The sequence below is a fragment of the Tursiops truncatus genome, chromosome 20 (genome assembly GCF_011762595.2).
Source record: "Tursiops truncatus isolate mTurTru1 chromosome 20, mTurTru1.mat.Y, whole genome shotgun sequence".
Taxonomy (NCBI): domain Eukaryota; kingdom Metazoa; phylum Chordata; class Mammalia; order Artiodactyla; family Delphinidae; genus Tursiops; species Tursiops truncatus.
In genome coordinates this window covers 29,424,264-29,438,984 of record NC_047053.1, presented here as the reverse complement: position 1 = coordinate 29,438,984, position 14,721 = coordinate 29,424,264, and the positions used below count along the sequence as shown (strand labels likewise).

General features: G+C 37.6%; 1 protein-coding gene across 4 annotated transcripts in view; it reads right to left on the bottom strand.

Moving 5' to 3' along the window:
• The window catches only part of CLTC (clathrin heavy chain), a 66,167-nt gene that overhangs the window by 45,283 nt on the left and 6,163 nt on the right, over window positions 1-14,721 (bottom strand). For all 4 annotated transcript variants that reach the window (XM_073797566.1, XM_033846650.2, XM_073797565.1 and 1 more), the window contains exon 2: window positions 671-878. In XM_073797566.1, the coding sequence (XP_073653667.1) occupies window positions 671-878 (208 nt within the window). The remainder of the gene's footprint in view (window positions 1-670; window positions 879-14,721) is intronic.

Genomic DNA, 14,721 nt, shown 5'->3' with positions numbered 1-14,721 from the left:
TAGTTCAAAGGCAAAAAATTAACATAGACTCCCAGAGAGTATGAGGTTCTCTGAACTCTGTTTAGATTGACAGGCTGTACAGTTCCCTGTTGTGACAATTAAAAAGTTAGTCTGAATAAACTCTAACACCGTTGATTCCAAAAATTTAATACCCACCTATACACACACACACTTTTAAAAATGAGTGTAAATTCAAGCCATTTTTAGAACTTGATAATCTAAATGAAACACAAGCCTGAAGCATAAAAAAGGCACAGCATGAAGAGCAAGTTTATCATCACAACAAACTTCTGCAATGTTTAGGTGCTAATATTAGTAAAGTACATTTTATTCCAGAATATGAATCACTAATTTCTTATGTCTTCTGTATATGGAGTTATGTTTTCAGTACAATCTTATCACACTGTAGGTATAAAATTTAAATTCATTTAATCTAAAACTTAAAATTTTCCAAGTAGATCTTATGCGTAGAAAGTAAGACATCTCACAGAAATATGCCTAGTAAGTCATGAAAGTAGTTAAAAATCAAATACAGTAACAGCTTTAACTTTGCAGATCTATTTAACCAAATTTAATCAATATACTAAAAAAATAGATCCTAATTATTGTATTTGAATAAATTATACATGGAAAAGAGTTTTAAGAAAAAAACCCCACGATCTTTTTATACCTTTTAGTGCAATTACTTTGCTGGCTGGATTCATGATGGCGCTGTCTGCTGAAATTGGTCTTCGAATTGGATTACTTGGGTCATTCATATCAATAATTACCACCTGGGCCTGCTCTCCTACTTTCTCTCTAATGCAGATGAATTTGTCTGACTCCATAGTCAGGGTACTGAAGCCGATGTTTGCTGGGTTTATACCCAGGTTTTGGAGCTGAGGGAAAAAAACAAAAAATATTAATAAATCATATTACAAAGCGAATTAGAAAGACTTGATATTCATGTATTGTTATCATTACAAATCCTCACTTAACCATTATTGCTTCAAGGTCAACAGTGACAACTCCATTGATTCAAGTGAGGCAATTACTATAATGGACCTTCTCTCTTCCAACAAATATGGCATTCAATTGTTTTGTTATAACCTTGTAGTTGTAACTTGAGATGTATAACCCTCTGTTTACAACTAAGAGGCAGAATAAATAGATATAAAGATAAAGGAAAGAGCTACATCTGAGAGCTAGCCTTTATGGGTTAAGGGACCTGAGGTAATCAATGCTTCTTGGTTTAAGATCTTTGAACTACTGCATCTGTCCTCTCTAATCCCCTTTAGCAATTAGTAGTTACCTGTTCATATGCATTGGACCTCAGGAATCTGAAAATTAAATTACAGCATAAAATGAGAGATTTAAAAATTTCACAGGGTTCTTGGTCTAAAGGAACTTGGATTAGCCAGAGCAGACAAACAATACTTTGCAAAAAGTGCCAAAACCAAGATAGGAAAAAGAGATCCTGTCAAAGGAGGCCTACAGGCAAGGGAATGAACGTGAACGCTCAACAGAAGGAAGAACAAATGCTAAGGCCTAGAGATACAAAAGTGTGGTCTGCTAAGGGAACTGTAAGTACTTTTGTAACATTGGGAACATAGACTATGAAAGGCTTTCAGAGTAGAGAATTAAGGTTATAAACATAAGCAAGGGCTAGACTGATAAGCTAAATGTACCCCAGTAAGAATTCTGAATTTATTCTATAGGTAAAGGAAGCTTAAGGATTTTAACAAGGAAAATAATGGAATCAGATTTGCTTTGTGTACTCAGAAGCTATTAAAGTATTTGCTAAGCGAATATATAGGACCTAAAGACAGCAGGTCTTTGAAAACTAGTTAAGTGTATTAAGAACAAAAGGCACTTGTTAAAAGAAGACTTCTACCAGAGTGGGTCATTTCTCTGAGTGACTAAATGTAGTATAATAGACTAAGTACCACTCAAAGGCTATCGGAAGGCTTTCTTAGCTTTGACCAGCCTAGGGTTTTTTGTTTTTTTCCTTTCCTCCAATAGATAACAAATTCACATAGAACAAAATCAAACAAAAATTTAAAAGCGCAGGAAGCAAAAAAAAAATCAAGTCTTCCTCCTGCCTTTGTTCCCCAGATAGCCTATTTCCCTTCCCAGAGACCATCACTGTCACTACTCTCTTGTGGACTGGCTGAGCCAAATTAAATGTATTTAACTTAAATTCTTTTGTCAAACTCTTCTGCCAATAGTGCTTAACTATAACCAGACCAGGATCTCAAAAAGATATAACATAAGATTAAGAGACTACATTTTACTTTCACTTCCCTCTTATACCTCAATGACTGCAGGCACAACCAATTATGAAGTATAGTTACAGTAACTTAAGTCACTGAATACCAGGGCAAGGAGGCAAGCAATTGTCTAACTATTACCACAAACATGGTAATAAAGTAGAAGATTAACTAGTTGTACAAGCTCAAGTATCTGCTGCAGTGCAAGGCAAATACACAAGCTGTGAGATATGTAACTTATATATGAGTTTGGTTACAACAAAACTTTATGAATTATCAATTTTAATTTCTTCCTAACTTTAACTTTTAGTGACTTTTAGTTTCAGAACTAATGGAGGAAGATAAATATAAGTGGTCCTCAACAATATATGAAGACACTGTGTGTGGGCTTAAAGGAAGCCTTGTACAAACCAAATTGTTCGTCTAGTTTCACGTGAGGTGGGTACATTCGTTTTTCTGAGTAGACCAGTCCTCAGACTCTTAAGCTTAATTGATAGTTACCTTTCCAATAATTAAAAAAATATTCCAGTAGATCCTAGAGCTCCCAGAACTATATATGTAAAAGCAACAAGTTATCTTCTAGACTACTCTGTAAAATAAGAATTCTATGCTTCTAAATCACTACCAAGCATTCACCTAAGGCGATTTTGAGTCCCAACTGTCACAGCTTAAATCCTACAATGTCTGAGAAAGTAAAAACAAATAGTGTTAGTCAAACAGTAAAATTAAAAGTAAAACAAGGATGCAGACCACAAACACTACTAATTGAACCCATAAATGATTCTAACAGATTCCTTTTCACCCCTCCACATAAGAGGCAGGTACAAGACAACTGTAAGAGAAGAAAACACTATTAGAAAAGGCAGCAAAGAGGAGGAAAAAAGGTAAGTCAAGAAATATGTGTTTCTTATTCCCAGCTAGATCTCCAGATAAATGCAGCAAGAAAGGCACATGTTGTCAAAATTCAGCACTGACCTTCAGCCTCAGAGCTGTTTTATTTGCAGAAAAGGCAAAGATCTGGTTCAAAGCGGGTGGGGTTCCTGTACTCCTCACAATTTAGGTAATCCTTATTTTCTTTTCTCATTAAACACATTCTACCAAGAAAGCTATGCATATATATATTTTTAGTCTTCTCTATCAAGAATGTACTCCATGTGAAACAAACATACACCCTTTATTTAAAAAACAAAATTAAACAAGAGGTAGATGGCAAATTCTCACCAATCCACATATTTAGACATTTTAAGGAGCCTACTTAAGTAATGCCCATTTATACAACTAAATAGGAAACTTCTCCTTCCTAAAAAGCCTATCCCAGTTGTTAGGATAAGTGACAGAACTTCAAGTGACCTATTCCTATCAGTTAACAGAAAGTTACATTTGCTCCCTTCTCTTCAAATAATGTCAGTAAGAATTTTTCCTTACTGGTGATACTTTTCAGTGAGAATGCCCAGAACGCTCACCAATTCTTCCCATATTTTCCTAGGATATGTTCAAAAGGAAAACATCCCAGAACAGTCATAGGACAGGTCACCATCATTAATCACAATTCTGGGTTAGGTGCACTCTTAAAATAGGATCATATAAAAAGATCATAAAAGGATCATATAAAATAGGATCATAAAATAGGATCATTACCACACATACTAGATAACTGTGTCTAGCAATATTCATACAGATTAAAACTTTAAAATACAACATAGGGAATTCCCTGGTGGTCCAGAGGTTAGGACTCCGTACTTCCACTGATGGAGGCCCGGGTTTGATCCCTGGTCAGGGAACTAGGATCCCGCAAGCCACTCAGCGCAGACAAAAAAAGCCAAAAAACACCGTAATGTTTTTAAACAGATTTCATTTTCAAAACAGCACATACTAGCCATAAGATATTCTAGTCAATCATAAAGGTCTGATGGTGTATGAGCTATCTACCACAGAAACTGAATTACAGACTGTAGAAGAAACCACTAATAAATTCAGAGACCGTATAAGCATCTCCAAACTTGCAGCTATTTACAGAAAATATACAACAATATCAGAATTCTGGCCACATTTTTTATCCTCTCAATTGGCAAAGTGTTGCTACTGTTGAAGATGGGGACATTCTATTTTGAGATATACTTGGAAGTTTCTATAATAAAGTGTTTTTTTTTAAACTTCAAAGAACTTTTATTTTGCTGTTATAAAATAAGAATATGGAGTCAATAAACTTAGGTCCAAGAAAAGGGATTACTTTTTTTGAATAGTTATTACATGTACATGGCAAATAATTCATACTATACAAAAGGGTATATACACTATGAAAAGTCACCCACTCCACGTTTCCAGTAATACCTCTCTCCCCCTAGCAATTAGAGATACTTTTCCATCTTGGATATCCTATGCACACATGAAAGTATGTATTTCCATTCTCCCTTTAAAAAAAAACACTAATGGCACATGCACAAAACTGCTCCCCCTTTAAAGAAAGCCACCCAAACTGTGTAATTTGTTTAGTTTCCAGGCTAGATTTTGGACACTGGTCTGTAAGTGGCAATACTGTAGGACTTGACACGTAAGTCTAGTTCAGATTCCAAAAAATAAGTTCAGTTGTCCATCCCTCAGTATCCACTGGGGATTGGTTTCAGGACCCCTCGCAGATACCAAAAATCCACAGATGCTGGAAAGTCCTTCATATGGATGGGAAACCACAGATATGGAGGGGAGGGCTGACTGTAAATATTAATAGATTTACTGTTAATCAGCACACCCAAAACTCTGGAGTGCCCTGGAATTACATTTTACAAATGATAAAAAAATGATTCCTTTTCCCTCTGCTCCCCTCCTCACCCCAATTTGGATTAACATGCCAAGAGAAAAAAGTGAGACACTGCATTCTTAGTTTTGAAGTGAAAAATAGTGTTTCAGAGTCCCCATAACCTAGAGAACACAGAGGGTTTCTTCATTCAAGTAGACAATTACTGTACAAATGTATAACTCTGATTATAAACTACAAGTGCTATCCAGAATTAGTTCTGTGGATTCCTCATAAGAGCCAAAATGTCTGGGTTTAGCCCTAGTTTTGCCACATAAATGATCATGGGCAAATCAATTATCTCTGTATATCCATTTCCTCACCTGAAACATGTGAGATGATAGTACATATCCCACAATTGTGAGGATTTAATGTGAAGTGCTTTCAGAGCAGTGCCTTACACATAATAAAACTTCAATAGATACTATTAGTACATATAACACATCAGTACTTAGGCCAGCTCAAGGTAAGCTTTTTTTGTATTTGCATTTTATCTGCTTAATACAGCTGTCCTAGAAGTTGGCTGAAATTCTGGGTGTGTATTTCTTTTGATTACTGATAAAAGATTACTGGTCTCTGGGTGCTTAACTTATTAGACACTGAATTTTTGTTTGTTTTTTCTTTCAAGAAAAGGAAATTACTTTTTAAAATTTCCAATTCTGCTCTTTAATTTGCCTAACTAAATTTAGGTAGAGGGACTTCCTTGGCGGTCCGGTAGTTAAGACTTCGCCTTCCAATGCAGGGCATGCAGGTTCAATTTCCGGTCGGGGAGCTAAGATCCCACATGCCTCACAGCCAAAAACACCAAAGCATAAAACAGAAGCAGGGGCTAACCTGGTGGCACAGTGGTTAAGAATCCGCCTGCCAATGCAGGAGACATGGGTTCGAGCCCTGGTCCAGGAAGATCCCACATGCCACAGAGCAACTAAGCCTGTGCACCACAACTACTAAGCCTGAGCTCTAGAGCCCGCAAGCCACAACTACTGGAGCCCGCGTGCCTTGAGCCCGTGCTCCCAACAAGAGAAGCCACCAAAATGAGAAGCCCGCGCACCGCAACGAAGAGTAGCCCCGGCTCGCTGCAACTAGAGAAAGCCTGCGTGCAGCAACGAAGACCCAATGCAGCCAAAAATAAAATAAATAAAATAAAATAAATAAATTTATATTAAAAAAGCAATATTGTAACAAATTCAATAAAGACTTAAAAAAATTTTTTTAAAATAAAGTTAGGTAGAGATCAGAATCTTCAAAATCACATAACATGGCATCATGTAACATATTCATGCTAAGTAACACTATTTTATTTCAATTCTTATTTTTAGGGGCACTATGGAACAGTATTGCTAAGGCTTTCTAACAAACTTGGCAAATATGTCTCCTACACCTTCGTTTAGGGAGCAAGCCGGGAAAGCTAATGCAAACAAAAGGCATAAGGTCAGTATCATAAAAAATTCTTTACTGTAAAGAGCTCAAGGCTAAGAAATAGAAGGTGAAATGGAAAGCAGGCTCAGCGTTTCTCCCCTTAGTGTGCAGAAGAGTTGAAACTACCTGGTTCAGAGACATACACTGCCTCTTTCTCTCCCTTCTACCAAACCTTTCCAAAACCAAAATTTCCCAACTTTTCCTAATCTGCCCATGCCCCACAATTTCAGATCCATTTATCCAACTAAACCTTAAGCTCCTCAAATAAAAGAACTTTCTTAAAGAATGAAAGCCTCTCCCATCTCTTCTTTTCAATATGCCTAAAATTCTGGAGGCCTAAATATTCTTACACAGAAGGACAACATTCCTTTACTATATGTATACTGCTAATTACTTTTCAGGACAATTATAGATTAAAAGAGATTTATGAAACCCAGGAGTCCAACACTAATATAATAAATATAAAAGGAAAAGTTGTTTCTTGGAGAAGAAAGCTAACTTAAAAATGGTGAAAGACAGCAGAAACTAACACAACATTGTACAGCAACTATACCCTAATTTTTAAAAAAAATGGTGAAAGATCAATGGAATTCTTTAAAAGTCAGTATTTTGCAGTCAACACAATAATTGATTTGGGCAAGGATCATCAATGGATATTAAATTAATGGATGAAATTTTGAGGAGTAACACATATTTACAAAGTCTCAAAATATCTCCCGGGCTTCCCTGGTGGCGCAGTGGTTGAGGGTTCTCTTGCCGATGCAGGGGACACGGGTTCGTGTCCCTGTCCGGGAAGATCCCACATGCCGCGGAGCAGCTGGGCCCGTGAGCCATGGTCGCTGAGCCTGCGCGTCCAGAGCCTGTGCTCCGCAACGGGAGAGGCCACAACAGTGAGAGGCCCGCGTACCGCAAAAAAAAAAAAAAAAAAAAAAAAAATCTACGTCTTGAAATACAAATAGAGTTCCAGACTAAAAACAACTAAAGAAACTGGACAACTCAATGCAATTCATGATCATGAGTTTTCTTTTGATATAAAGAACATTATTGGAACTGATGAAATCTGAATAAAGCCCGAGATAACAGTATTCTGTTAAAGTCAATTTCTTCACCTCGATTACTGCAGTATGGCTATAGAAGACCATTTTGTTATTCTTATTAAATACACACTAGGACTTCCCTGGTGGCGCAGTGGTTGAGAGTCCGCCTGCCGATGCAGGGGACGCGGGTTCGTGCCCCGGTCCGGGAAGATCCCACATGCCGCGGAGCGGCTGGGCCCGTGAGCCATGGCCGCTGAGCCTGTGCGTCCGGAGCCTGTGCTCCGCAACGGGAGAGGCCACAACAGTGAGAGGCCCGCGTACCGCAAAAAAACACAAAAAAACCCCCACTAAAGTATGCAGTGGCAAAGAGACATCACATCAGCAAACTACTTTCAAACAGTTCAGTAAAAAATGTACATAGAGAGGCTAAAGAGCATAAGTCAAATGTAAAAAATGATAAGAACTGACACATCTGGGTAAAGTGTACAAAGAATCTTTGTACCATTCTTCAAACTTTTCCGTAAATCTCAAACTCTGTATGAATAAAACGTTTCTTACAAGAAACTTAAGAGTCGCAACTGAAAGCAACATGTAGATCTTGCTTGGATCCTGCTTTAAAGAAACCAAATAACATTTGGGGCCAATGTGAATTCGGACTGGTTTTTAGGTACTGAGGAACTGTTAACTATTAGGATGCTATAATGATATCGTGATTGTAAGAAAATGTCCTTATCTTCTAAAGATGCATGCTGGAATATTTATAAAATGTCACAACAGCCTGAATTTTAAAAAATGTTTAATTAAAACAAAAAAGCAAATACAGCAAAATATTATTAAAAATCTAGATGATTGGGTATATGCTCTTCCCAGTATTATAAAACCTTGCAATTTTTTTTTTTAAGTTTTAAAAGAGGGATGAATCTCTGCTCTTATAGGTTACAGAACTTGAAAATTACATTGCAATTGTAGGGATTAGACTTTTATTAGGCAATTTACCTGTAGGGCAGGAAGGAAGAACACAACTTCAAAAGGTAAAGATGAAAATCAAACCATTCAAAGAGTGACATAATTCCAGAGAAAGAGTTTATGCTCTGTAAAGGAGCTGTATAATGTCTGCCCTATCAGAACTGAGAGGTTTGCTACACTGTCCAGTATGGCAGCCACTGGTCCATGCAGCTATTTAATTTTGTTCAGTAAATAAAATTTAAAATTCAGTTCCTCATTCACATCAATCTCATTTCAAGTACTCAACTATCACATGTGACTACTGTATTGGAAGGCACAGAATACAGAACATTTCCATCATTGCACAGTTCTACTGGAGAGCACTGTTTTCAGAAGTTTTTCTTGGGAATCCGACAAGGAGAAAGGGAGAACTTCTTTTACATTAAACTCTGGTAAAATATAAAGGATAGTTGGCAAAGAAACACTTTCATTTTATATAAGGATTTCTGACAAGGGGAAGCAGGGAAAACTAGAACTTTCAGGTTTCAAAGTCCAGATATCTGTGGGAGGCTTTGGGGAAAAAAAATCTACAAAGTTCAATGGTAGCACAAGAAAGAGCCCAAGGAACAGCACACCTAAGTCTCGGTGCCTCTTTCAAGAAATCACTAAACATTCAAATAGCTAAGGCCCAAGTTATAAGGGACTGAGAAGTACTGAGAAGGTACAGATAATAATAAGATGTAATTCCTTCAGAGAACATGAGAAAAGAAAGGCCCATCTCTGTGCCTGAGAAACTACCACTGCCTCAGTTTCTAAGATGCTCATCAATATCATAAAGCTTTTGGGTAAAGAGTATACAACGGTAAGATGAATCCCCAATTTCAACAATGTTAACTGTGAAAGAGATTGTATTAAAATTAAATCTGGTAAAAAAAATTGTTTTAACTTCAGCAGTATTAGATTCAGAAATCTAAGTTACATACTCATCAGTTTTTAATGCTTTAAGCTTTGTTTTTTCTTGTCTTGGTTTTGAAACTGTACTCGATTTAATTGTACATGTGACAAACAGAAAAGAGAAAGTGTCCATCCCTGTTTGAGGGGGAGCAAGGCATGCCTAGGTGCTGCACAAAAGGTTTTAAGTGATTTAACATACAGCAAGCACTTAGAACACAGTGGGGGCACATAAGCACTCTATTTTAGGGATTTCTATCCTTTTACAGTTATTTAGCTCTGGGACTATGGTATCATGACAACTATTCTAAAACAGGTTGGGTCTGATGTCATGCTACTAACATTACATAGTCAAATCCAGGGAAACCCAACTTGCTTTTTTCAAAATTCTTGTTACTAAAGACAGCTAGCAAAGCCTTCTTATATCAAGGAATCAGGAAACCCACTGATGGTGAGTCAGCATCTTAGTAGACTACATTAGTGATCAAACTATGAAAATATTGTTAAAGGAACTGAATGGACTCTCTCTCTCTATCTCTATATATATATGTATATATTTAATCCAATAGTATACATGTATTAAAAAGGGTAGAGGGACTTCCCTGGTGGTCCAGTGGTTGGGACTCCAAGCTTCCACTGCGGGGGGTGCGGGTTCGATCCATGGTCGGGGAACTAGGATCCCGCAGGCTACATTGTGCAGCCAGAAGTTAAAATAATAAAATAAAAAGGGTAGAAAATTCTGGCATATGACAATTCAACCAAGGAAAACCAGACTACTTTTTCAATGCCCAATTCTCTGACTGGCTAAAGATGATACTCTCCATCAGCACAACGTCTGTCTCAGCAATCAATCACAGTTGTGTCTGTGCCTACAAATATCACATAATTAAAGGAGTAATAAGTTTGCTTTGAGCTTACTAATTTCAACCAACGCTTATTACATGTGATCAGATAGGAACACTCATTGGAAATAGACTTCTTTATAAGCACACCCGGTAAGTATGCTTCCTAATGAATGACTAGTAGACTCAGAACAGAACTCATTTACCAGCTGAAAATCAAAATACATTAAAATTTGTGTTTATGGGGCTTCCCTCGTGGTGCAGTGGTTGAGAGTCCACCTGCCGATGCAGGGGACACGGGTTCCTGCCCCGGTCCGGGAAGATCCCACATGCCGTGGAGCGGCTGGACGCGTGAGCCATGGCCGCTGAGCCTGCGCGTCCGGAGCCTGTGCTCCGCAACGGGAGAGGCCACAGCAGTGGGAGGCCCGCGTAACGCAAAAAAAAAAAAAAAAAAGAAAATTTGTGTTTATGACAGCATTATTAAGGATTATGTTTCACAATTAGTGCTTGGCTTTACACTTTCCAGTTCCTTCCTCGTTTCATCTGAATTGTTAGAATGTAAAGGAAGCATGTACAGCTACTGTATTTCAGACAAGGACATTTTGTGCTGTGCTCTATGTATAATCCTATTTCAGTTACCTTTTCTGTAAATGAATCTTGTATCTTGACAAAGACTTAAGTGTTACTGCTATAGAGTTAAGAGGTCAACAATTTTCGAGTCCTGCTGATACTTGGATGTCACCCAATACAGATATTTTTAGGTGCTTGAAGATGTGGTTAACTTCCTATCCCAAGGATTTCACTCAGCATAACTTCCTTTAAAAGTTCCAAAACATCCTCTACCTTCACTAATATTAATCACAGTGAAGAAAATGCTGACAACAGTAACTTCATTGAGCCCTTCCAGGAAACTAGCAGAATGTCAAATAAAAACTGCAGTTTCTGTCTTCTACAGGAAATAAATAAAAATGCTGAAAGTGCAGCATTCCTTTAATTCTTTCATCAACAGTATACCAGCCATTGTTTTCTATGTGCTCCACACATTTTAAGCAACAAATAAAAATGCCCTTGTGGACCCCACACTTAAACATATAGATTTATTTCTACTCCATGTTAGTGTTTGAGGCAATCATTCTCAGGAGAATTTTTTTTTTTTTTTTTTTTTTTTTTTGCGGTACGCGGGCCTCTCACTGCTGTGGCCTCTCCCGTTGCGGAGCACAGGCTCCGGACGCGCAGGCTCAGCGGCCATGGCTCACGGGGCCAGCCGCTCCGCGGCATGTGGGATCTTCCCGGACCCTCTGCATCGGCAGGTGGACTCTCAACCACTGCACCACCAGGGAAGCCCAGGAGAATTTTTTTACTCTGGTCACTCCATATTGTTAAGTAATACATTCAGGAAGGAACCACAGTTGGAGACAGGAACTATAAGACTACTAGCTTTGGTAAACTATCAAGAGACTCAAAGAATCTTTCCTACTTGTAGCCAACTACTAACTGGAAAATTAAAAAACCTTTAAATGTAACTCGTTCTTTAAAAATAATAATCCGATAATTTGATGAAATATCACATATCAATTCTGACCAAGCTGCAGGGAAATACAGGGAAGTTTTTACACCTCAAACCTTGCAGATAGGTATGACTCCCCAAGGTTATGCCCTTTCCTGTATAAATGCCATTCAGCTGGCACATAACAACTGAATGCTACCCAAGCTATGACTGGTTATGGAAATGCAATCTAAAGCAGGACACACGATTTAAGGGAGGGCAGAGCTACAAAGATTGGGAGAGAACACATGGAAGTAAAAAACACCAAATAGGGTATTCATTTTCCCAAGTAGACTATTCCCTGGTCATCCAAAAAAGCTTCTGATAGCTGCTGGAGAGAATGTGGAAATATTGCAACTCTCATATACTGCTGATGGGGATGTAAAGTGGTGTAGCTGCTGTGAAAAAGTTGGGCAGTCCCTCAAAAAGTTAAAATATAGAGTTACCATATGACCCAACAATTCCACTCCTCGGTATATATCCAAAAGAACTAAAAATATGTATTCAAACAAAAACCTGTAATGTTCGCAGCAGCACTGTTCACAATACCCAACAGGTGGAAAGAATCCAAATGTTCATGGATCAATGAAAGGACAAATAAAATGTGGCATATCCATTCAATGGAGTATTACTCAGCCATAAATGAATAAAGTACTGATACATACTACATGGATAAACCTCAAACAGTATGCTTAGTGAAGGAAATTAGACAACAAAAGGTCACACATTGTATGATTCCATTTATAGGAATAGATAAATTCATAGAGACAGAAAGCATATTAGTGGTTGCTGGGGGATGGGAGGAGGGAGGAAGGAGACTGCTTAATGGATATGAAGTTTCCTTTTGGGGTAATGAAATGTTTTAGAACTAGATACAGGTGATGGTTGCAAAACACTGAACTTACTAAATACCACTATACTGTTCACTTTAAAATGGTTAATTTTAATTTTAGATGTGCTTAATATATAATTCATGTAGTCATTTGACAGTTTATATAGACATTTAAAATTATAAAATAATTAACTCGGAAATGTTTTTCTACTGTTCATATTTCAGAAACCATTTTAAACTCTTCATGCGCATTTTTTACATCAGTGTCTTCGTTAGCAGTGGAAAGTCATCTGCATTCCATCAAAGTGCTTTTTAAAAATTCATTATGGTACCATCATGGGAAATTTATAACATGCCTCAAATTTCTATTTCTGTATTAGGAGAGGTGTTTTTACACTTGTTTTTGGATTACAGTCTCCAGAAACACCTCCCTAATGGACTGGTTTATGAGTGAAATTTAAAATGTTTGCTTACAACATCCAACAGTTGTAATTGTGAAGCCATACAGAGAGGAATAATTATTAGGTGTGTTAAATTTACCTCTTACCAATCCAGCTGATTTCAAGTCCATGGTAGCCTTCCCTGAACAGTGTTGTAGTATTCAATTCAAACAGAAGCAACTGTAAAGGACTCAGTAATACAGACACTTGGTAAGACTTTTAATATAAGGAAACTTTTTCCTGCGGAATATTTTATGGTTAAAAAAAGACACCTGCCTTAGATTTGCATAGTTCAATAGGAAAGAATGTAAAGTACTGTAGAGAGTTGGGAAAGAGATGGATTTTGTAAACCATGTTCTCCCTATAGGTTTATTTCCCTAATTATTAATCCTCAAATAATGAGATCTACCCAAAGTTAGTTTTTTGCCAAGCTGAACATATGTGGATAGTCTTTGGCTTCCCTCTGTCCACTTTAGTGGTTTTTAAGTCCTCTTTCTCAGATGAGCAGCTGGTCAGAAATAGACGAAGGCAACTCTCAACCCAATTCTCATTTTTCATCTACCATGATTCCCAGTTTCAACAGACGGGGGTCATTAAACACTGCAATCACCTTCCCTACTTCAGAAATGGACTGGATGTAGAAAATGAGAAGAAGAGAGTCTGGTGTAACTCTAAGATCTTGTCTTCAATAACTGGATAAATGGGTAATTTTTTCCTTGAGCATAGCATATATGTTCAACTCAACTGGATAAAGAGAGACTCCCCTCCAGCATAGGGGCTAAGGATTAATATCTGTATGGGCTAAGTATCATGATATAAATACAACCACATACTATAGGCTAACTTTACAACTGCCAGAAAGTATTGTTTTAAATATAATAAAAGAGGAAGTTGAGAAAAGCTAAAAAGATAAGAGCTCGGATTAAACATGTGAAACATTTTCCACAACGGTATACTGCAGAATTTAAATTTTTTAACGTGACCATATGGTTTTAATGGACCCAGTTCCTATTCTTTCAAAAATAAGCTTTAGAATCTGCCGTACTTCAGGGGACTTCCCTGGTGGTCCAGCAGTTAAGACTCCGCGCTTCCAGTGCAGGGGGCACAGGTTCGATCCTGGTTAGGGAACTAAGATCCCGCATGCTGCATGCCGCAGCCAAATAAATAAATAATAAAATCTGCTGTACTTCAGAACTTAAAGAAAAGTCCTTACTTACCCAATGATTCAGAAAAGGAAGTACCAGTATTACTGGCAGTTCTGTCTCCAAAGCACAATCCTACAAATGTGTAACCATATTCCCCTCTACGGTTATGCTATTCAAACTGAGGAAGCATGTTCTACTCCCACTTTTCCCATCCTCCCTCCCCAAGCATAACAGTCTTCCTTGAGTTCTATTCACGTTTTACATTAGAATAAACACAAAAACATAAATAATACAGTAAAATAGAAAGCAGAAGTTTCCTGCTTTCACAAGTGGCTTCAGGCTGGAACATATTCACTCTCTTGTCACTAAGGAAAAGTCTAAGAGAAATTTGAGAAGTTTAGCCTTATGACAGGGATATAGATAATCTTGGTTATTACAAGTTAACCTGATTCCAATCATTCTGCACAATTTTTTAGTGGGAACTTGGATAAAGCCCTTTAAAAAACATCATCTCAATAACCGTT